General features: G+C 44.1%; 2 protein-coding genes across 5 annotated transcripts in view; one reads left to right on the top strand and one right to left on the bottom strand.

Moving 5' to 3' along the window:
• Window positions 1–24318, bottom strand: part of cep89 (centrosomal protein 89) — a 32316-nt gene that overhangs the window by 2862 nt on the left and 5136 nt on the right. The window contains exons 9-16 of one of the 4 annotated variants that reach the window (XM_058088806.2): window positions 22727–22810; window positions 22428–22531; window positions 21373–21488; window positions 21097–21277; window positions 20434–20601; window positions 19506–19647; window positions 17648–17737; window positions 2151–2299 (exon numbers count right to left, since the gene is read on the bottom strand). In XM_058088806.2, the coding sequence (XP_057944789.2) occupies window positions 2151–2299; window positions 17648–17737; window positions 19506–19647; window positions 20434–20601; window positions 21097–21277; window positions 21373–21488; window positions 22428–22531; window positions 22727–22810 (1034 nt within the window). Of the gene's footprint in view, window positions 1–2150; window positions 2300–16809; window positions 17178–17647; window positions 17738–19505; window positions 19648–20433; window positions 20602–21096; window positions 21278–21372; window positions 21489–22427; window positions 22532–22726; window positions 22811–24318 lie in introns of those variants that run through there. The other 3 variants (XM_058088809.2, XM_058088808.2, XM_058088807.2) reach the window with 3 other exon arrangements.
• On the top strand, window positions 2086–12224 carry LOC131139315 (E3 ubiquitin-protein ligase RNF182). Its single transcript, XM_058088810.2, has 2 exons — window positions 2086–2465; window positions 10781–12224. Exons 1-2 carry the CDS (start codon window positions 2387–2389, stop codon window positions 11521–11523), a joined length of 822 nt encoding a protein of 273 aa, XP_057944793.2. The 5' UTR covers window positions 2086–2386; the 3' UTR covers window positions 11524–12224.

The raw sequence follows: 24318 nt of genomic DNA, 5'->3' as shown, positions 1-24318 counted from the left end.
TAGTTGGATTTCACCACTTTTTGCCTCGTGGTCATTTGGGCTCTAGTGAGTAGTACATTACGACAATTGGTCGTCTCTGCATCCTGTGGTCCAATCAAAGATGAAACGTGACAGAGACAACACCATGCCAGCTGTCAGGAAGTTAACGTGTTTGTCTGTAGACTCATAGTCTGCACCGTTTATTCCATTAACAAAAAACAACAGAAAATCTGCTTGAGGACAGCTGAGATCATGTGACTAAACGAGTTACTCCCCCCTCCTTTGACCCACACAGTGAAAATCCATCCCTACCTCAATGCCCCCATCGTTTGATCCCCTACTTTGTATTCTGTCTGAAACATGGCCACCACAGAGATGCTGATGGGTGGTGATGGCCGCCGTCCCGCAGAGTTCTGCATAGCCTGAGGGAGAAGCCTCCTTGCGGCTGATGATGCTTCCAGGAGACTTTTCATCGCTCTGCAGCCCCCCCCGTGTCCAATTAACAAAACTCGGAAGCACCAACCTTTCAGCCACCACCCCCAAAAACGTTGGTTGATAACTGAATGCTGAAGAACACAAGAACATACACACCATTGTCTGACTGGCAAGAACATGTGATTGGGTGGAAAATCATGGCCACCTTCAAGCAACGACTTATTGTAAATCACAACAACCTAATGACATGTTTACATAAGCTTGTGAAGATTCCCATTGATCCAGGTCATTGTATTGGCAGGACATTCAATCATCGCAACTGGACTGTTCAGGTTGTTTCAGAAGACGTGTGGCCTCATCTGAGCAGGCTTCATCAGTTCATGCTAACAGACTAGGTAGGACAGAATATTTACTTAAGCAACATGGGTGTGTCTCCGATTACTATTCATCTATGTCAGCAATCAGCGCACAAGTGGAGCGTCACAATGCGATTATGTGCTTGACAGCTGTCTAAAAACAGACATAGTGAGAGGGGAACAAACGGAAATGGACCGCTAATTTGGGCTTCTGGTGTCCTATTTACAGTAAATCTATGGTTTAGTCCTGACACTGCAGCATGTCATACACTGTCACTGCTGCTACACACGCGCAATGGTAATTGTTTATGCTAACACGATTACTAATTATCTTTCTGTGTGTTAGTCTTCATGTTGGCACCTCTCTGCTTCCTCCTCTACATGTCTGAATGCAACTTCCTGTTCCTCCTCAGCATCATGTCTGCCCTCCCCTTTCAATTCAACGTAGCGCCTGTCTTCCCGTTTGTTTTGCTTTGTTTTCCTCTTCTACTGTTCTCTCCTGTCTCTTTCTATCGTCAGGCTCATTCATGCAGAGATTCAGCAGAATTGCAACAGTAGAGCTGGCATTTACTCGCCTGTGCCTTTCACACAGAACCCAGAGATGCAGTTTTGGCCATTCATTGTCAAATGTGTTCAAGGCTTCCCGTGGTTCCATTTCACACAGTCAGAACCATTCTGCCTCTGATACAACATTAGAAGATGGAAAATGTGCAAGGTGACTTCAACCCTTCCTATTTTGTGTCGGTGCTGTTCATACAGAACAGAAACAAAATGGCTCTTTGATGAGTTCTGTGGGAAAGACGCTGGTGACTGTTCCAGCTCGACTGCACCCAATTTGCAGAATCTGTATGAAAGAGGCTTCTCATTCTACCTGAGGAGCTGGAAAACATGTTTCTTGGACACATCATTCTGTGTCGGTACTGTTTGCACAGAACAAGCTTTAGTAGGCTAAAAGGTATAAGAATGGAGAATGTGTGAAGGGATGGCTTTATGAATGCTATGAAGGGGGCAACAGACGCAGATGCAGACTGGCGGAGTAATGTCCTACATTACTATGTTCTGGATGAAAGACAATGGTGGCACAAATGGCGGCTCTGGTCTACCATTCCAGCATTAATGCGCCAATGTTGTGCAATCTATGTGAAAGGCTACTGATACTACTACAGAAGCTGGGAAATGTTGGCGTTGTCATTGGCTTCTTATTTCGTGTCGGTGCTGTTCACACAGAACAGGCTTTAATAGACAGTGTGGAGAGGGCTTTCCTCCCTCTCCCTCACTCTCCCCTCCAAGGCTATTCTGCTTCTCTCGTCCCTCTCCGCCATTCTCCCCTCCAACTCTTTGAACCACATCAGTCTCTCCTCCTCCTCCTCCTCCTCCTACCGTTTGGACTGCAGCAGCCTCTCCTCTGCCTCCTGCCTCTCTCCCAGCAGCCTCTGCAGGTGAACAATCTCCCTCTGGTAAGACGCTGCCTTGCCCTCCGCCGCCTCCTCCAGTGCCGCCAGTCGGCTGGACGTCTGCCTGCGGTACACCTGCGCACGCACACACACACACACACACACACACACGGAGTCAGGGACATGCGATGTGGAGCACTGCCATGAAGGAGCTGGATCCTCATGGAGGACGGCACCGCATCAGCAGCATCACCAGAGAACGGAGGAGCGCAGGAAGTGGAGCCACGCACGGCGGGACGAGGTGAGGAGCCTCACACACTCGCTCTTGTCGTTTATTCTCAGCAAATAACTGTTTTGCTGACTTGGTGTATCAACAGATGTGCAGGTGATTACTCCTGCAGGTAGCGCAGCGCGCACATACACGCACGCGTGCACGCACACACACACACACACACTAACTGGCAAAGGTTCAAACAAGTTGACATCCAGATGGATTCCAGGCCAGTTTGCATGTCGTTTATGCACGTTTAAGGACGTTTCACGTAGCCGGATGTGCCTGAAAATGTCCTTGCACATCTGTTAAATCCACTCATCAAGCTACGTTATCATTATGGCGGCTGGGGACCTGCAATCATCCAAACATTTGACCTCCAACGTGCCGCGCGGGAGGCAACAGGAAGCCAGTAAGCATTTTAATTAAAGCCGAGTCAAGCGCTGGTGATTGTGACAGCCTGTTGTTCTCCACAACAACATCAGTAGCAGCGGCAGGCAAAACCACGCAGGGAGTAAATGTGGCAACACAGGTACCAACCCAGTGGGGGTGCATGGTTTTAGATGAACACTTAAGTATAGATTTGCTTTATGAGCTGATGGTACAAAACTATCAAGCCATTCGCTTCCATCTTGTTGCGAGAGGCTTCTTTAAGCTTGTTTTTTTCCCCAGAGACGCAACCTGACAAAAGATAATTGCCTGCCTGAGAGTAGAGAAAATGTCAAAATTATACCCCCCCATCCTCAGAGTGACAGCAAAGAAAGACGAGTTTATTCTTGCTGGAGTAGATTCAATATAATACAACCAGAGGACATGATATCCATTAATATGTCTTACTGACAAGAACCCACCACAGCAGGGGTGTCCAAAGTGGGGCCCACGGCATGTTCTACAAACACAATTAAAAAACTAAACAGCAAAAATGGAAAAAAAGAGTCATTTTATGAGAATAAAGTCATGATATTATGAGGAAAAAATGTAATCTAAAAATAAGTACAAATTTTATCAGAAATATGTTATTATTAGGGATGCCCGATATTGGATTTTTTGCCAAAAACCGAAATTACGATATTGTCCAACTCTAAATTTCCGATACCGATGTCAGACAGTTATTTTCTAAAGTCCGCTTGGGTGTCCGATTCTCGTATGTTGGGACAGGCTCCAGCACAGCCACGACCCTCAGGACGATAAGCGGCACAGAAAATGGATGGATGTAGAGTTACACCCTTAACGTTAATTAACTGTTTACTTTGAAGATTCGCATGGTAAGATTACGGTCACGCGAAGAATCTTCTCTCCTATTCGTCCATCCATTATTCCGCTTACCAGGTTCAGTCTCAGTAGGGAAGCCCAGACATCGCGGTCTACGGCCACCCCTTCCAGTTCCATCGGGAGGACCCCAAGGCGTTCCCAGGCCAGCTGTCAGACATAATCCCTCCAGCGTGTCCCAGGTCTGCCCTGGGGTCTTCACCCGGCTGGGAATGCCTGGAACTCCTCACCAGGGAGGCACTGGGACTAGATTCCACAGCCACCTCTGCTGGCTCTCAATGTGAAGGAGCAGCGCCTCTACTCTGACCCCCTCTTGGCTGTAAATTGAGAGCTTTGCCCCCCAGCTCAGCTCTGTTTTATAAGCATATTTTTCCTGAAAAGACAAGTCAAATTTGTTGTATGACTGGAATCCCGTTATTATAATCCCGTTATAGATCTCATAGATCTCACCACAAAATGTGATACTACTAAGTCGCTACTCACAGCAGCCATGAAGTCCTCATTTTGATGAATGTTCCATTTCTAAGATGATGTTAAACAAGCTTCAATTGATTTCTGCTGATAGGATTAGTAAGCTATCCAATTGATTTATTCATCGATTACATTAACAGCACAGCCTCTTAATCTCTCAAACATAATCAGAGATATGCAAGAGAGGAAGATTCACGGAGCCTGGAGGATGAAGGATGAAGCATGGGTTGTTGGAACAAAGCAGAGGATGGATTCATCACAGCATCACAGCATCACAGCATCTGCTGCATGCCCGAAAATGCTGGAATGCACTCCAACTTCATTTATGGTTCGGCTTCTGCTGTTCTGCCGAGTATCAAAGGCATGTTTAGCTTTTTCTTTGTCTTTGATGTGGTCAGCATAAAGCCAGGAAGTTACCTGTGTCGCCATATGTGCAAAGCTAACAATTTTCTACCAGTGACGTTCCTGATCAATACTAAGATATCAATAATTCTGACATCCTTTGTCACATGAAAATACTTTGGTCACTTCAGTCATTTGAGGTCATGTTTGTCTGACATGTTGAAGGAGCCACATGTCAATTGAAAGTTTTTATTCTTAAAGAATGATTTTCTAGTCTGTTTAAAATAATGAAATAAACCAATGAAAATAATGATTCATATATTTGTTAAAAGTAATTAATAAATTCATTAAATGTAGATAGACTTCCTTTATTGTCATTGCACAATAACACAGCAGTGAAATTGCCAACGAAATGTCTGCTAATCTTTATGTTTTACATATATGTTAGGGTTATATATGTATATTATATATATTCATTCATTCATTTTCTACCGCTTATCCTCATGAGGGGCGCGGGGGTGCTGGAGCCTATCCCAGCTGTCTTCAGGCGAGAGGCGGGGTACACTCTGGACTGGTGGCCAGCCAATCACAGGGCACATATAGACAAACAACCATTCACACTCACATTCATACTTGGAGTGGCCAGTTAACCTAGCATGTTTTTGGAATGTGGGAGGAAACCGGAGCACCGGAGAACATGCAAACTCCACACACGGATGGCCGAGGGTGGGATTGAATTCGGGTCTCCTAGCTGTGAGGTCTGCGCGCTAACCACTCAACTGCCATGCAGCCCTATATATATATATATATATATATATATATATATATATATATATATATATATATATATATATATTAGCAGTACTTTATATGATTAACTGCACTCGGCTTTTTTTTACACTTTCATGACAGTTAAAAACAGTAAATGCTAAAACATTCCCTGAAGTTACGGTGTGATGATGGACTCGGGTTTGACTCTGGAGTGATTGGATAAATGGATCACTGGACCATTTCTATTTCCATGACATCCCATTGGAAAAAAAAAACATAATCAAAAACAAAGTCTGAAAAAAATCAGACATGAACCAGCAGCGGACAAGCCTCGGGTTCCACCGTGCAATGCAACACGTCTCTGCAAGGACACGTCGCCTTCAAGCATGGCTCTCCTCGGTGAGTGACCATAGCATGGCTCTGCTTATTAGACGTTGGTGTGCGGCAGCAGCCGCGGTGTGCTTGCAGGCCGGCAGTAATGACAGGCCATTATCATTTGTTCTGCTTCACAAAACACCACTGGTCAACTCGGACGCTCGTTTTGCAGCTTCTGACGGAGTCTTTCCTGATTGCCTGACATGCGGCTTCAACAGACAAGCATTAGCTTTATAAAGTTCAGTCAAGCCATCACAAACGATTAGGGATGTAACGGCACATGTTCATAATCGGCTTACAGACAGGGCACCATTAAGTGAGGGACAGGAAGTGTGCCTTGCGTTGTGAGGCTACTCAGCATACAAATACAGTGGTGTGGAAAAGTGTTTGCCCCTTCCGGATTTCTAACGTTTGTCACACTTGAATGTTTCAGAGCAAACAAATATAAATATTAGTCAATTACAACACAACTCAACACAATACGTTGTTTTTAAATTCCTAAACTACATGGCCCTGTGTGAAAAGTTGGTTGCCCCCTAAAGCTAATAGCTGGTTGGGCCACCCTTAGCAGCAACAACTGCAATCAAGCCTTTGTCATAACTTGCGATGAGTCTTCCAGCCTGTGGAGGAATGTGGGCCCATCATCTTTGCAGAATTGTTGTGATTTGGCCACATTGGAAGCTTTTCCATCATGGAGCCTTTTTAAGGTCATGCCCCATCTCAATAGGATTCAGGTCAGGACTTGTTCAGTGGTGGACTTGCTGGTGTTTTTGGGATCATCAAATCAAAGACGCACCTTCTGTGGATGTTGGTGTGGGGTCTTTTGTGACCTCTTTTTGTGACTCGTGGCTGCTCTCTCGGGGTCATTTTGGTGGGCCGGCCACTCCTGGGAGGGTTCACCACTGTTCCATGTTTTTGCCATTTGTGGATAGATAGATGGCTCTCACTGTGGTTCACTGGAGTCCTAAAGTGTTAGAAATGGCTTTATAACCTTGTGCAGACTGATCTCAATTAGTTTCTTACTGGGGAGAACAACCTTTTCCACACACGGCCATGTAAGTTTGGATATTTTTCTCCCTTATAAAATGATAGGGCTATGATTTTTATGGCTAAAAACAACCAATTACCTAAAACTGTCATCCAATACTTCTCTACAAGAGAGGAGAAATATGATCTCAGGGAAGAACTAAATTTGAACTACGTTAAAAAGCCATAGCATTTCAGTATGTGGAATCAAACTATGGAATAGATTGAGTAAGATCCTCAAACAATGCACAACGATGAGCCAATTCAAGAAACAATACAAGCAGTTGATGTTTGCTAAATACAAGGATGAAGAGTCTTGAACCAGTCATGATGTGCTATATATATATATATTACGATATGGACAGTTACAATGGCACACATAATGTCATTGTATGGTCATATCACCTCGTACTTCGGTACGGGACAAAAAATTACAACATTTAAAAATTCTAAAAAAAAAAAAAAACCTTAAACTATTATGGAAAGCAGGAAGTGAACAAATGTAACAGTTACTGATTGTAAAAGTAGCAGATGGAGGGGTAGGATTTAACAGGCTTTGCTTCTTCCTACTCCTTTTGGACATGTGGAACTGGGAACTGATTATGTGATGCATTCAATTGTAATCTGATGCATGTTCAAATGAAATTAAACCATTACCATTACCATAACAATAAATACTTTAATTGTCAAATCAGGAAGGGGGTAAACACTTTTCACACCACTGTGTAAACCGTCTGGTCCTTGCAGCCCCCCTTCTGCCGGGGCTTGAACCAGGGTCAGCAGAAGGAGCGTTGAGAGAGCCATCCATTGAGCTAAATGCCCAAGCATGTCTGGTGTGACTCTTAAGTTTACCAACGTACTCTGCAAAGCTGCACCAGCCGGTATCTCTTACTTTCCACAAATATGGAGTCAATATTTTGCTGTATTATAAGATCACGCATCAAGATATTTCTGCAGCAAGCTCACCTCAGGTGAATTTAGTGTTCCGGTCCAAGCGCCTGCTCCAGGCCAGTCCCATATTAAACAATTTGCCTCAGGTCCAGCTGAAACATAACTTGTCCTGCAGCCAACAAACACTCTCACTGCGTTTCTCAGCCATACTGTTTGGCTAATTAGCACCTCACAACCTCTGCAGAAACATCATGTCCTTTCATCCATCTCGCTACATGGAAATGGTTGGCAAAACCACCTGCAGCGCTGACTTTGTTCCGTCAACAACGTCACGGATTAACATTCTGCTTTCAAACAAACTGCATCATGTGTTTGTACACCGAGCTGACAACGTTGGATGAGGGCCAGCCAATGGCTTCCAAGTGTGCAGTGATACAGGTGAAGATGAGGAAGGATGATGGAGGGTCCTGACAGTATTTCATGACAAAGAAAGCGGTCACTCGATAAGTGCTCTGAGAAAATTGTCTACATCCACCGGGAATGTTCCAGTGGCTAAGAATTGAATCATTGCAAATGACGGTCATACTGTTGCAGAAAACCGAATCATGCAAGTGTTTTCAAGTCTGTGGTACTGGCTAAGTGAGGTGAGGTCCTGAGGTTTTGGATGCTAGGATGCTTCTCCGGGATATTCTGACTTTGAGTGTAGAAGACCCTCGGAGTAGGTGCAACCCCTTTGGTAGACAATCCAAAATGTCAATGGAGTCTAATAGAATGCTGACGAGTCAATTGTTTATTTTTGTTTTTTAACTGGCAGTTGGGAATTGGCTTCAAAGTTCAACCTGGACCAAAGAATCTGAACCAGTTGTGACTAAACTAATCTAAAACTGAAAGAGAAAACTGCGTTTTGGCCGTATGTAAGCAGTAATCCTTCGTTTATTGTGGTTAATTCGTCCAGACTCAACCGTGAAAGTGAAATTCTGCAAGCGAGGATTCTTTATTTATCAACACAATGTTTTTTATTTGTATGGCACTTTTCCACCTCCAAATGTGCTCATAGTGCTTTGACAATATTAGCACATTTAGCCCAAGGATACCTCGACATGATCACAGGAGGGCGGAGGCTGGAAACCGCAACCTTCAGGTTGTGAGATGACCACCTGGGCCATGCCCCCTGCCCCCCAATGCTTGAAGTTAGAACATAAAGTGCCTCTTTACAACCTTCTACAACCTTCAGGTTTTAACATTATGAGAGCCATCTGGACATTAAATATGCCCACTTCGCCACCATAGACACGCATATAGACACAAATAAGACAAGGAAGGAAAAGTGGGTGGCAGACAGGAAGTGACGTCAGTGGTTCAGAGTTGAGTTCTAGCTTGGCATGGGTTACGTTTGCAGCAGTAGCCCATGTTAGGGATTATTGTGCCTGCAATAAAAGCCTGTTTTTCTGGCGATCTAGTCTGGTGCTTGTGTGTCTTAACCAATATTACAGTAACATTACTGACACCTTGTGAGCTGTCTAGAATACTACTTATCATCACAATGTATTTGAATGTGTCTTCTGAATGCCTTATACATATATGGATTTTATCATTTCAATTAGTTGAATTTTTGCACTGCAATTTGTTTACAGAGTTAATACTGGAGTTCACCCTGTGTGTGTGTAGGGGGTGTGGGGGTTTGTGAGTCAGTCTGCCATCCCAGTGTCAGGCACCGGATTTACAACATTTATTTGTCAGCCTTCAAGGGCCAAAGCGTACCAAGGACAAATTTAGCAGCTCTGGCTTATGTTTTTGAAGCCCCCCCCCCAGGCAAACACGCTGGAGGCTGAAATATTTAAAAGACAGCAGGTTGCACTGAAGCCTGCTGGGAAACGGCTGGTGCAGCATCTACTGTACCTATCTACTGTATATATATTGCATGGCTATGAATGAGTGACTGGTGTTCACACATTAAAAAAGATTCATGTTGGTAAGAATGTAAGCAGCACAGTCACACTTGGGAGAGTAAAAGTCAGCGGCAGAACGCAGGTTGGTGCTCATTAACACATATTCATGCTTCCTCCCTAAAAAAATCCAACTGCTATTTCATGTCTTTTCAGGAAAGGCATGCTATTTGTCCAAGAAGTGACAGCAATTAAAGAGCTAGTCATTTACAAGGTCATTATGCCAACTAGAGCATCGTGCCATTAAATGCAGAAGCCAAACACCAATGTTTATAGCGCCCTAAAGATGACTAGTATTCTGCAGTTCATATAGACTTGGCAGCAAAGACCACGTCAAGAACCATCAATCATTCATCAGCAGACAGGAGAGACAGCAGAGGTTGCTAAATTAAGAGCACTGATGGCCAAAGTCAGAAATGGAGGACAATATGCCACTCCTCTGGGAAGACCTTCTACAAGATGGGAGTATTTGTGGGTAACCTTTGGCTAATAAACGGCCTTTTTAGTTCATCCCAAAGGTTTGATGGGCTTGAGGATAGCTGGCTATCAAGGTGTTGCCTTCAAGGACCTTACCTTGTCGACGGGAAAGGGTCAAAACCAAATTGGATGGGTTCAAATCTCTAAAATCTAGCTCTAGATTCATCTATTAAAAAGGACTGCAGTGTTTGTGGCCGTCCTGCCACAAATACATTTGGACCGCCACAGATGCACAGCAGAATTTACATTTTTTTTGCTTTTTAATTTAATTTCACGCTACCAGCTCACCCTTGCTACACTTACTTTACCCGACATCTGTTCATCAACATTGTGGCGCTCCAGTTGTACAGGGAAAGCTCAGAGGAACTTCACTTTGCTCATGAATTTGCAAGCAACAAGCTCAACAACACACAGGTCATCAAACAGATTGACCGTTTTACTCGCAGTATGGACCAAAAAAAAAAAACACGTCACCAACTGCTCCAAATGGCCCACATAACAAGAACATCCAGTCAATATCTTAAGACCAGTGGAAACATTGAGAGATCGTACATTTTGCTCTGTTGGATCCCATTGGCTGTTGTTCAAGACACGGGACCATCCTGGGCCCAAATGAAGGTTGTTCCTGTTGCCGAGTGCAGGCTATCATGGTGTCTGCGAGAGACCGCTTTTACGAACACTTGAAAGGTCTCGTCCCCTCTCAGGCTTTGTGGTGAAAAGTAGTATAACATGGAAGCTTCGATAATTGGCGAAATGAATAATCTCTTTTCCCCGCAGAACACGACGTGAAGATGAGCTGCCCGCCGGCTGACTTGGAGGAGAAGGAGCGTCCATCAGAGGAATTAGAGTGTAAAATCTGTTACCAACGCTACAATGCCCACAACCGCAGACCAAAAATCCTGGACTGCCTCCATCGGGTGTGCGTCCGATGCCTCGTTAAGATCCTCTACATCGCTGATGGGGCGGGCTGCATCACCTGCCCCTTCTGTCGACACCAAACCGAGGTCACAGACTACGCGGTGTCAGCCCTGCCCGATGACACCAACGTCATGTCCCGCTTGACTGTACGGGATAAAACCTGGAGCTCCGATCACAACAGAGAGGTGGTCCTTTCTCCGAAGAGTTTCTTCTCATCCAGTCCTTCCCATGACTCCTCCAACTGCCTCTTCATCACCATCATGGAGGTGCAGAGAGACACGCAGCGCTCCCCGAGTCACACCGGCAGCTCAGACGTCTATGCAGAGCGCAACCTGGACTCGCCGTCGGTGGGCTCCAACAGCCCGGCGGACCAGGACTCCCTGTCCAAGTTCTGTAATCACGTCCCACGCATCCTGGTCTGGCTGCTGGGCTTCTTGTACTTTGGCTCCCTGCCGCTAGGGATTTACTTGCTGGTGATCCAGAGAGTGACTCTCGGCATCGTCTGCGTTAGCTTGGTGCCGTCCAGCCTGACCGTGTGTCTGGTGTACGGCTTCTGCCAGTGCTTGTGCCAGGGGATGTGTGACTGCTCCTCCAGCAGTTAAGCGAAAGCCAATCTAAACACTGCCGCTGCCGGTATGGGACAAAGCCTGTGCGATGCTCCGTGCACCTTTTTAAAGCACAGGACCTGGGATGGCGCTAGGTCGTGTCCATGATGCTGTGGTCATTGCTGAATATCAACAAACATGTCCACGTCAGCCCAAAGCTAAAAGTAAACCATTTCACAGAAACAGAAGTCAATTCAAACCACCAGCCCACACGATTGGGCACTAGTCAACAGTCTGAGACCAGCATACTGTATGTCATGAAGCAAAACGTTGTGACAAACTGATATTTGTAATTTTCTAAAAACGCTAAAAGCAATCCAACATAGCTAAGCTAATATGTTATATATAAAACAGCTGCATTATTATTAGTAGTATTAGTAGTAGCACCGTTTCCCATTGTTGCAGGTTTTTTTTGTTGTGTTCGTGTTTAATTGGATTTTCACATTGTGTCCGATTAAAAACCAGCGCGCCACAAATGGATACCAAATGCCGTCATCACCGATTTCAACTTCCTCATAGCATCTCAGCTTTGTGTTACAGCCAACATTGTCATTTTAGTTTGTATATATTTATTTTATTATCACCAAAGTTGAACCAGTTTAAATCAACATCCGTAAGACTGACTGGCTGACTCACGTCAACATAAGTGGTAGTCAACATAACAGAAAGTAGCCACTGCTTGCACATGTACTTTTGATTCTGGGTGACATTAAATGCATTTTTATCCTACGGCAACTTGTGGACATGGTTTTTCTTCAATTGTGTATATCATATTTTGTTTTCCTATGATATTTCATACTCCCGTCAGAGCAACTGTGGTGATTTCATGATATGTGCAAAAAGCTTTGCTACATGTACAGTAATCCCTCATTGATCCTGTTTAATTGGTTCCAGACCCGACTGTGATAAGTGAGGACTCCTTAGTTATGAATTGAATATTTTTGTAGTTAAAACATAGAAACATGTTAAGTCCTTCTAAATACAGTTGAACATTATTAGAGCCCTCTAGACATGAAATAACACCCCTATAGTCAGTCGCTTTTACACTCAAATTATATATTACAGTCATCACAGAAAATAAGACATTTAAGACATAAATAAGACTTGTGTGTGTTGCTGTAAATGTCTTCCGGTGCTTGGGTAACTCAAATGGGGGAGCGGACAGGCTTGGCGTGGGTTTACGGCCGCAACAGTAGCCCCTGTTAGGGATTAGTTTGGCTGTTCATTGAAACCTGTAATTAAAGCCCGTTGTTTCAGCAATCAAATCTGGTGCTTGTGTGTCACCCAGTATTACAGGTCTAGGATACTACTGGTCATCACAATGTCTTCTGGATGCCTTATATTTGTCTTTTCATTCATTTTGCTATTTTTACTGATGTACAGCACATTTTATGGACATGAAACTTTATTTAGGCAAAACATCGTACATAGTATGCATATTTTGGGCGGATCATGGGCTGTATTCAAGCATGATTTATTGATACAGGTATATTTGGGGTAAAGTGGTGAGGGATTACTGTACATAAGTCTGACATCGACAAAAGCGATCCACCACGTACGAGGTGTATGATTATGATGTCAACTCAAGCGGATCTGCACAGACGAGTTGTCAACATAAACGGCCCCAACTCAGACTAACAACATTGCAACTTTTTCCTCACCTTTCTGTTCATTTTTTTTAGATTCGCGCTTCCAGTTTGTTTTGTTGCATGTTGTGTATTTAAGTATTAAATATATTCCAACATCAATTTTAGGCCGCCGGGCGGACATACAAATTGCAGAACAACACACACAGGTGGCACTAACGGGGTCCACGGCCTTGTAAATGGAAAAAAACCTTCAGAAGAACTTTCCATTTGCACACGGCTACCTCTTGAGAGAGACAGAGACCGAGAGAGAGAACTGCAAATTAAATGTGGAGGATGGTGTGAATATTTCCATTATCACGGCCCAAACAGTTAACATGAACCACATCAGCAGATGGATTATTGCAGAATGTGCCAGCAAGACAAATATTTTGCTGTTCTTTCATTCGTACGTCTTTGTGGGACGTTACACCAGAGTTAGTGACTTCCCGCCAGTTTGTTTGCTTTTTTTGCTATATACAGCTTCTATTCGGAAATGCCCATATTAGGAAGTCCGGCTCACGTTATAGTATATATTGCATTACGTGCACATATGCGCATACCCTATGTGTCTTTGCTCTGTGCATTGGTTTCAGCACCATGGCGCATTTTTTCCATAGAACAACGGCATGAACAGAGCCTATAGTCAGTTGTGCGGTCTCTTTGTATCGGTGGGTAGAGGCGGGGACGCTAGCATACACACAGAGTAAACCAAGTGTCTCTTGACACCCCTGGTATTCATCAATTATTTATGATGCATTTAATTATCGATTCATTATGTACTTTTGGCCCAAAAATGCATTTTCAAGTATAAAAACGGCCAAATTAAGTAAAAAACATAAAAGGCATTTAGAAAATCTACTGAAAGATACCACTGTAAGACATGTAGTAATGTAGTCTACACTGGTCATGAGGTATCGTGATCTTAAATAATGGCTGATGTGTATGCTGGCCATGCAAGAACTGGAACAGTTCCAGGAATTATGTGCAGATCCTTGCAACATGGGGCTGTGCATTATCATTCTGCAACATGCAGTGACAAATGGCATAAGAGCGGGCTTTGGGTCTCGTCCCGGTATCAATAAAAATGATCAAGTGGCGAAAGGAACACACGCTATGTCTGTCACTCATGCACATCAAACCATGCTATTATCTTGAATCGGATGGAACGACACAGACAGGGACCCTGGGATGCTATTCAGCTTAGATGTAAACAAATGACGGACAGCAGAGTTCCACTAATGCGTACCACCCACACCACAATGCTTCTTGAAGATGAAACAGCATCTCGGCTCCTGCAATAATGATGTCTCACTTGCTAAGTGGTGCTTGGCGGGTGTTGTGGCATCGATTTGCTTTATTTATGCCTTCTAAGTGGAGCCACAGATTCCATACGTTTGCTCTCAAGTCATGTTTTTTCTTTTTGAAAGCACGGGCACACTTCCCCACAATGGAAGATGACTGCGAACTAAATCCAAGTCCCACTGACGTCACGCATGTTAGCATAGAGGCCGTATTTACTGTATACACACCAAACAGTCACTGAAATATTCAACATTTTCTGTTGTTTCAAGGAGATGAGCACATTCATGTTAATGACACATGAATAATGTAGTCGCCACGGCCAACATTACATAGGACATTCCCATATGTTAGCGCTGGCGTCACACAGAAAGAGTGCGGCTGGTTAGCGACAGAAAGACTCTCAGGGTTGTGTCCGATGAGAATGTCAAACTTGAAATGTACATTTTGAGGTTAGGAACTGATCAGCGACGTGGGGCACATCGTCTTACACGGTGACATGAGCACAAGGAAAAAAAGGGAAAGCGGATCGCTTGGCAAATCCACTGGGATGTCTTCCAGGGAATCAGATGATTTATATGCAGACTGGAGAACTCAGCATCCAAGAATTGGAGACTATTGCCCACTCTGGGCCGACACAAACTTTGACGGACGGAACAAAACTAAAGAATCTTTATATTTTGAAATCCAAAAATGATGACTCAAACACCAAAGTAGTTGTCGATTAATCATTGATTAATTGTTGCAGCTCTAAAAACAGTGACCCGGCTGAACTACTGTAAACAGAACTCCAGGTACACATCACACCCCCAGCACCCCTAGCAAGAGTAAAGTTCAGTCCTAAGATGCCAAATAGGAAACAGAAATCAAGTAGAAGCATAGAAAGAGAAATCATAGTTAGAACTCTCTGGTCTGCTACTAAATAGAACCTCGAAGTTTCTATTGAGCGTGAAGATCAATGGTTCACCTCAGAAGCACAAAGACTTCCTTTCATTTGAACAGAAAACCTTCCTCAAGTCCAGCCAGTGAAAAGTCAATAAGATGTTGCGTGTGAGCTCGTTTTGTTTGGTTTTAACGTCAATAAGCATCCTTTTAACTCGGTGTGCGAGTCGGCTGCAGGCACCGTCCCACTCATCTTTCTAAATGCATGACAGCTTTAAATTCACCCAATTTACAGCAGTTCAGTGGCACCTTTAAAGCTCGGTCACTACATCCGAGCAGTAAAACGATGTCTGCTGCACAAAGGGCACACTTGTCCAAACCACTTCATTAATGCCACATTCAAGTTAGCGGTAAGAAAAGGTTGCTCTTGCAGAGAATCTGTCAATCATGCGTGCACTGCGTAAATGGGACACGTTGCCATGGTGATACACAACAGTGGGAAGATTTTTATTTTATTTTTTTACCTGAACACACAACCAGGTTTGGCTGTTTTAGTGCTGATTTAGAAAAAAAAACAGTATTATTCCACTGGAGGCTCATTGTTTTTGGGCAGACGGTGACACACTAGGTCCCTTAACGTGACATTTTAATGATGCTCTCGCAGCTGTTTGTGTCGTAGAGCCTGTTTATGAGCACCAAACAGCTCCTTCACTTGTTTGCTCCTCTTATAAAAGAAGATGTGTTCAAATGCTTTTCATGAGGACATGTTACCGTCTCAAACCCATCTCCAGATAGGTGGACACACCCAGTGTATAGGCTTCGCTACAAGTCTTTAAAAATGGCCGCACTAATCATTTGACATGGTTCAATTTGTGGTGTGATTTGGATTCTACGTACGTGTGACTTTTTTTTTTTTTAAACAAACTCTTCAAAGCAATAGGAATTGATTGACGGTCCCTAACCAGCGAGTAACATTTCCCATGCGAGATGAGAGAATTGACATTTTTCATTTAGTTTTTTGTTTCTGTTAAAATGTAAGTGTAATGCATGCATAGCTAGCATGTTGCAAACATTTGTGTCCCCCCTCCGGTCCCATGTGGCATATAATACAGTGGACATTAGATGCCAAATAGTTGGACATGTCTTGGGGGGGGGCACTAACAAACAAGGCTGATTAGTATTCCAGCTACACACATAAATCTGCAGCATCAAGGCTATATATACACTAGTGCAGCACCTCTCACCCTTAAAAATCTGTGACTAATATTCCTTAAAGCAGCTGTCGAGACCCCAGAGACAAGCCTCTGTCTTGGCCCCTTGGTCAAGACCCCCTGGTCTAAACCAAGCGAACACTTCACTGTGATGAACGACAAAGCAAAGTGGATGCTGGTAGCATCCTAACTACGTCCACAGTCTCTTTTGGGAGGCTGTGGCGAGCTGCAGCCGGCGTGGGAATGACTGGCAAGAGAATGGTAATTAGCCATAATTGGCATTTGTGGGAGTGAGCAGCACGCATAGCAAACAGCCCGCGCTGGCTGATAAACAGCCAACGCACAAAGACAAGCGCTGTCCTTCAGTTCGCTTTAAACATGCCGATTGTTCTCCTTTTAGGCCCCGCATCCCAACACTCGTGGAGGACTTCGGCAAGGTAATAAGCCCAGTCGAGAGATAACCATCTCTTGCAGCAGTCAATGTTCACCGCTTGAATGGATGCTGACTGGGGGGCCGGGGGGAGGCTATGAAGTGCACTGATCAATATGGAGGACATTGCAGGGTCGGGCGAGGATGCTTCTGGTAAATGTGTATCTGTCTGGATGACTTCAGCCGGTAGTGGACCTTCAACTGGACCAACGGCATAAAGAATCTTTTATTCTCAAATACAGTGGAAACAGACTCAAACATTTTGGAAAATGACCAGAATTTGAGGGGGAGAAGTTGGAGCAAATAGGCCCGAATGTGACTCCATTATCACGTTTTCATAGAAAATCTGACAAATCTTAAGTACATTTGATCAAATGTAGACACCCCAGACGTAAACATGTGGAAAGGGTGGCCTAAAACACGGTTGAAAGTTGGCGGACACGCCTCTTATGTCACATGAACGGAAGCTAGCTGACTTAGCATGGTTTAGCAGAGCATGCTATTGCGGCGGTGTGCATGACTCAGGTTTTACGAGTGTGTTTACACAGCGTTGCCTTTTACCACTTGTTTTACGATGCCCTTTTTGTTTACTTGCCAGTTTGTCTTTAACGTCAGACGTTCTCAACACTCCTCAGTCTTGTGCTGCTTTTGTAATGAATTTGTAGACTCACCTTGACACGCTCCTGTAGTTTTTCAAATCGAACGGTGCCACTGAGAATCTTTCCGATGAATCCCTGCTTTTCCTGCTGAAGCGTGGAAGCCTAAGCAGGAAGGAGAGAGGACAGTCGAACATCTTTCTTTGTAGTTTCAGGTGCATCAAAACTTGACCACTGATAATCTCCTGTAGTCAGCATAACACATTTGCAACCGGAACACGCCAGTGTGTCACATCGCCATCATCAACACGAACTGTCTGCTACGGTCCCACATGCCACCTCGGCCAGCGTGTGTCGGTTGACCTTCTACACATGGCGGGCTCCTGACTGGCTCAAAAAGTCTGAATGTGTTGACATTTAACAGCGGAAGCGCCTGGCAGACGCTACTCTACCAGGAGAGGCGAGCGCACACTCCATCTTTGTAACACAATCATGAAAAGACGAGACTCCACAGGCCACAGCAGCCAAGAGTCACAATGTCACTGCTTATAATGACGGCCTCGGGATGGCAAGTGTCCAGGCTGTGGCAGCAGTTGATGCTTAGTCTTCCAAGAGATCAGCTAAATTCACACCAATGCTTCGTTTATTCAAAGGAAATTTGAAGAAATCCACATGAGTACTTGGTCACTCATCAACTTGTATTTAACACCGCATGCAAACAACACTCTTGTCTCGCCACAGAGCTGCTTAGCAAGTCAAATGCACAGCAAGAGTGTGCTCCAAAATCAAGCCAATCGTGCTCCGAGTGCAAGGCGGCCTCGTCGCTGCCCTGCAGACACCTTCTGCAGTGTGAAGAAGCGCTCATTGACGGCAGAATGGTCTGGAAGACCTAAACTATGATTGCAAAGCCTTTACTCATAAAAATCCTTGCACTGGCTCCATTTTGACACAATGTAAAACCTGGTCGGACTATAAACCATCTATTCATGTATCATCAAGACAGAATACTCATTTGGAGGTCAAGATGTCATAACACCGTCTGAAGGCTGTACCAATTCCAAGGTCTACTTCAAAGGTGTCTTTCTTTGCTATTTTTTCCTGAGGACACACCGCTTCGGTCCTTCATGGTCAGAATGAATGCAATACCCTTTGGGCGCCACTCCTCAGTCCTGACAATGATTTCAATACGGTAGCATGAAAAGTGGAGACAGAGAGCGGGTTTTACATTTTCATGCGAGTCCAGCACAACTGGGAGTGCAGTGGTATCAGTAATCACATTTACAGACATTAATGAGGGACGGGACGTCTGACATCTCAGCTTTGGGATATCAATTCTATGCTACTAAATTTCATTATTTTTTCTCATCATATTTACTAGAGTTTTTTCTCTTAATATTTAGGGTTTTTTCTCTTGAAATTACACTGTCCTATACACTTCTGCTTTTTTGTTTTGTTTATTTTCCAACTTTCTTGTTTTTTCTGCTTGTAATTACAATATGACTTCAAAGTTCATATTATTATTATTAATAATAATAATAGTAATAACATTATCATTGTTATTATTATTATTACTATTATTCAACATAACTTTTTCTTAGACCTAACTTTCCAAAAATGTGTTGATTTCCATGGGCCAATAATAATTTTATCATTTTTTTAAAAACAGACTTGGACAGAAATGGCCCAGGTCTTAAAATGTACATGAAATATAACATTTTATGACCTTTAACCTTTAATTCATGTCAACAACATCTACCACCCGACAGGTTCAGGATACCATAAAAGCTCCCAAATTCCAGCTAATCTATGTGATGATAGATGTCTGGGTCCTTCCTGAACCTACTGACAGCACAGCGACATGCACCAGCACGCTCATGCTCCGGCTGGGCAGTCGGCAACATTGGCGTTAACACAGCACCGCATATCCACATACCATGTGGAGAAGCTGGTCTCTCTCCTTGGAGATCTGATCGGCCACGGAAAGGACAGCGTCCAGGTAATTCCTCGTCTTCCCCTCTTTCAGCACACACTCGTCCTTCTGTTGCTTCAGTAAGCACAGCTTCCTCTCCGCCTTCCTGGAATTGGGAATGATTGGCAAAACAAATGCAAAGCAAGCGTCATAATTAGTATTGTATTGTTGGGGGACAATATATACTTTTGGAGTATTAGAGGACTTAAGGCTCACAGCAGGGATACAACGACGGCTGTGTGTTGGCTCATTGTCAGTGGATACACATCCTGAGTGCTCTAGAATCTTTGCACTGACTACTCTAAGGTACATCTTATCCAATACTTTAGGACAAAATAAAATGCTTCCTGAAGCTGTGAGGGGCGGATTTACTTTTGTGAGCAACAGACAGTTGTGACAGATAATCAAACACTCTTCTGACCATCTTCACTCTTGAAAGAAGGAGAAAGTTGTCATTAATCTCAGCTCAGGTCCGCAGGGAGAAGACGACGGGCCGACAGGTTTGGGGCAGGAATTAGTCAAGCTGACGTGTAATGCTTCAGCCAAGCCCTCCAAATGTGAAGCCATTGAAATGAAGGATTAAACGCCGTTTTCCCTAAACGCAGCCTGTCTGCTCAAAGCGAGCCCACGCTGGGAAGCGTACGAGGTCACTCAAGTCCATTATTGATCTGTGAGGCGGGGGGGATGTGTCAACAAAGTCTAGCCAGGCAGGAATGGCGGCCAACACGGCTTCTACTTTCCGAACATTGCTGATATTTGGGAATTCATTTCAGATTTTTGAGAAGTGGGCAAAGAAAAATTATTCCTGTCCAAAAATAGAATTCAACCTAATTGATTGGAACTACGTATGTAAAGAGACCAAATGATGCTTGGTTCATAGACTTCGTGGTACCCGTTGGCTTGTCTGCTCAGCTCCAGCTGCGCCTCCATTCTCTGCACGTCAGCCGTCAGCTTGGCTTTGTCCAGGAGAAGACTACGGTTGTGCTCCTGGAGGCTGGACATTTGGGCGTGCACCTCATCCACCTCGCTCTTGTTCCTGCTCTGCTCCAGCTCCAGCTGTCTGAGAACATGTATAAAAATAAAAATATATATTATTAAATGTCCACCTTCAAGCAGGAGACTTCCATGCTTTAGAGCAAATACTCATTGGATTCATGCTGGAGACAAAGGGGACGTTCAGAGTTGCCCTGCATATAAAAACAGCAAGCTGGAAAAAGTGCTTGGAAACACCCTTCATCAGTCAGTCGGAAAACCGACCTCCAACGTCAAACGTGATCCACTCATCACTGTGTACTTTACAGTGCTACTTCTCACCAAATAGGATGGCACACTGTGCAGCCGGCAGGCAGGACAATAATAATTTGGATCAGCACCAATTTGGATTCAGAAAAAATACATAAATAGAGGAAAAAGTTGACTTTCACACAAGTTATGAAAAGTAAATCCTAGATAGCGGAAATCCATCCAACAGACTCATGGCTTCTCCCTTGACCTTTGCCTCTCGACGTCCACCAAGTGTAATGTCCTGCCTTGTGGAGGTAATAGAATGTTCTACCTCCTGAGTCTCCCAGCAATGTTGAAGTGTTCCTCCCAGGTGACGACATCCTTCAGGCGGGCTCGCAGACTCAACACCTGCTTCTTGTTTTGGTGCGCCTCCTCCCTGCTCTCCTCCAGGTCGTCCTGCAAACGCTGATTTTCTGCCTCGAGAAGCATCAGCTGCTTGGACGCTTTGGACACTACAGCAAAGTGCGGAAAATGATGAGAAGGTGGTCGCTCTCTGCCTGATAAACAACCTGTGGATGGAAGGATGGAGGAGGAGGAGGGGTGGTACCTTCAGAGAGATGTTTGCTGTGGTCGGCCTCGGTTTGAACGTGCAGCGCCTCCAGCTGTTCGCTAAGAAGCTGATTTTCCTGCAGAACCAGCAAAGCCTGCTGCTGAACTTGGTGGCTGCAGACAGACATGATGTTCAATGACGCTCTCAGGTGCTAATATTACCTTATTAGTACAAAACATTGCAACATTGTACACTTTCAATATGTTCATTCAATCATTCAAACAGGGAGAGATGGAATCCCACGCAAGATCTGGCTTCATGGGCTGTCCCTGATCATAAACTGTGGAATCATCCCAGAACCACAACTGGGACCACAGTTACAAAAGCAACGCTCGGAAACACACTACATCATCACAGATTGAAATCCTGCAGCCCCCGCAAGGTCCTCTGTTCTATGAGGCACACGTAACGTACAGGTCTGCCTGAAGTTCACCACTGACCACCTAGACGACTCTGAATAGAATCCGAATACAACTGAACCAGCCTTGGCTTTCCGACAAAATATTAACATGCAGTTTGTCCATGGGGTCAAATACTTATTGACTACATTCGTAAAATGCTTACAATGTTTTATTCCTCTTTTTAGGGTGATATTCAAAATGACCCCCCCCCCCCCCCCCCACACACACACACACTGTACCTCATCTCACATGTTCTGTCATACCCTAATGTCCTCATCCTTCTCATCGTCCTCCCTCATCCTTTCATGTCGTCTGGACCATCATATACCTCATTTCTCCCTCACTCCCCTGTGAGGCTCTCATATCCTTCCTCCCTTTCTCATGCTCACCCATACGATCCTCATCGGCTGGCTGGCAAAGTCTCCAATCCTATACTCATGTCTCCAATCCCACTCTCATGTCTCCAAACCTACTCTCATGTCTCCAAACCTACTCTCATGTCTCCAGTAAGTGCAGTATTGTTTGTGTTCTGTGATAAATCAGCCATTCTAGGCTGGGACTAACAACAAAAGGCGTATTTGAGCCGACTGGAAGAGGACAGGCAGAGGCATGAAGTGGTGGCAACAACACCGGAGTACTTGACTTTCCTACCAGGCCTCCTGGCTGATCCCGCCGCTCTCGGCCGTTTCATCATGAAGCCTCTCATTTTCTTTCACCATTTCCTCCAAGTGCACCCGCAACCTTTTCACCTCCTCCTGCGCCAGGAAGACAAAGACACATGACGACCCCCATGGACTTCCATTTCGCCGGCAGACCTCCACCAAGGATGACTAATCACCCCCGGGGATATGATCCTTGACTACAGCTCAGAGCTGCCGTTCACTTCTTGTCATCCACGATAGAAACTCAATTTTATGGTCGCATTCTCATGCAGATACTTTTTACTTTACCTCTGTGGTCTTCAGCAGTGCATCTTTCTCATTCAGCCTATCTTCGTAGGCCAGCATGAGGGGGGATGAATGCTTGGTGTCCACCTACCAAGAAGACAGGACACATTTCAGTGGTCATAAATTCATTGAATAAATACCCGCCCACCCCAAAAAAATAAATAAATCACTGAAACTGAGTTTAATGCCACTGCGGTGGTTCAATGCTATTTTAGTATCTGGCCAGCAAAACACGGAACCCGAGAGGTGTCATGGCTGGTCCACCGGCATCATTACCATCACAGGCGGGCAGTAAAGCAGTTGCCATGGCAACAACAGAGATGCTTTTCCGAGTGCCATCAACATGTTTAATATACATGTAAAATAGATTTGGACACGCTACAAATTCAATAGGATTGACTCTTACGTCGTCACTAACCAGAACCCATCTTTGATAAGTTACTTAAGTTACATCTGGAGGTCGACAAGAAGCACAAAAGACAGTTATAAACAATACTGACCCCTTTTTGAATGCTTGTTTTAATAAACACCATTACCTTATTTATGTCTAATATGTCTTATTTTGTCTGATGATCAATAATATTGGGTAATACAAATGTATATGTGCCTATAGGGGTGTTATTTCATGTCTCGAGGGCTCTAATAAGGTTAACAAAAACAGGTTTTCGATGCCAGAACTACAAAAATATTAAATTATTTTATTATTGAATCCTACTTTGCAGAAATTCACTTATGGTCAGGCGTGGAAGCAATTAACCGCAATAAACGAGGAACGCCGGCATTACTAGAAATGAAAGAGTGTATATCGTATGTACAATATAGTAGGTGGCCAGAAACGATAACACCACGCTGTTAATCAAAATGAGGTATTGTTATCTTTGTAAAGGCAGCACAGTTCTTTGGATCTCAGGTGTGAGGAACATCACACAGAAGCACACAAGTGTAGGTCTATCTCACTCCGCAGCCGCAGCCGCAGCTCTTTGCTCGTGCCGCAAAGTCGCCAGTAATGACTCCTGACACGCTGCGCCTTTGCAGCGCGGCAAAGATGAACGTGGGAAATCCTGGTGTGAGGACGCAGCGTGATGAGAACGGCGAGCGGCAGGGCAGCAAGGGCGGGCAGGCAGGGTGCCGCAGGTAAGAACCTGTTCCAGGAAATGTGTTTAATACGCAGAAACAAGTGTTAAAGAATACTTCACGGAAGCTATTTGTGACTTTCTTTTAGCGTCATACTGTACTGCACCAAGAAGAAAAATTTTATATTGCAAATTTCAAACTCCATCTTTTTACTATGTTCCCATATTACAACTTTTTCCATAAGCTAATTTTCCAAAAATGACAACTTTATTTGCTGTTATAATACTACCACTTTTATTTTTTACTTTATTACTAAAATACATTATTTTTATGAAATTATTTTCCTTGTTAATAGTACAACTTTTCTATGAATATTTCATTTTTTTTAAATTAATTAAAAACATTCTGAATAAAATCTTAAACATTTTTTTTTACATTTTGTCTTTCCCTTATTAAATTTGATTTTTAGGATGTGCCACAGACCAATTAAAAAAAAACAGCTGTGGCCCACACATGGACAC

Source organism: Doryrhamphus excisus, linkage group LG13 (assembly GCF_037039965.1).
Source record: "Doryrhamphus excisus strain RoL-2023G ecotype Guam linkage group LG13, RoL_Dexc_Guam_v1.1, whole genome shotgun sequence".
NCBI classification, from domain to species: Eukaryota; Metazoa; Chordata; class Actinopteri; order Syngnathiformes; family Syngnathidae; genus Doryrhamphus; species Doryrhamphus excisus.
The sequence above is the reverse complement of the archived record's forward strand: the minus strand, read 5'-3'. Positions and strand labels throughout refer to the sequence as shown.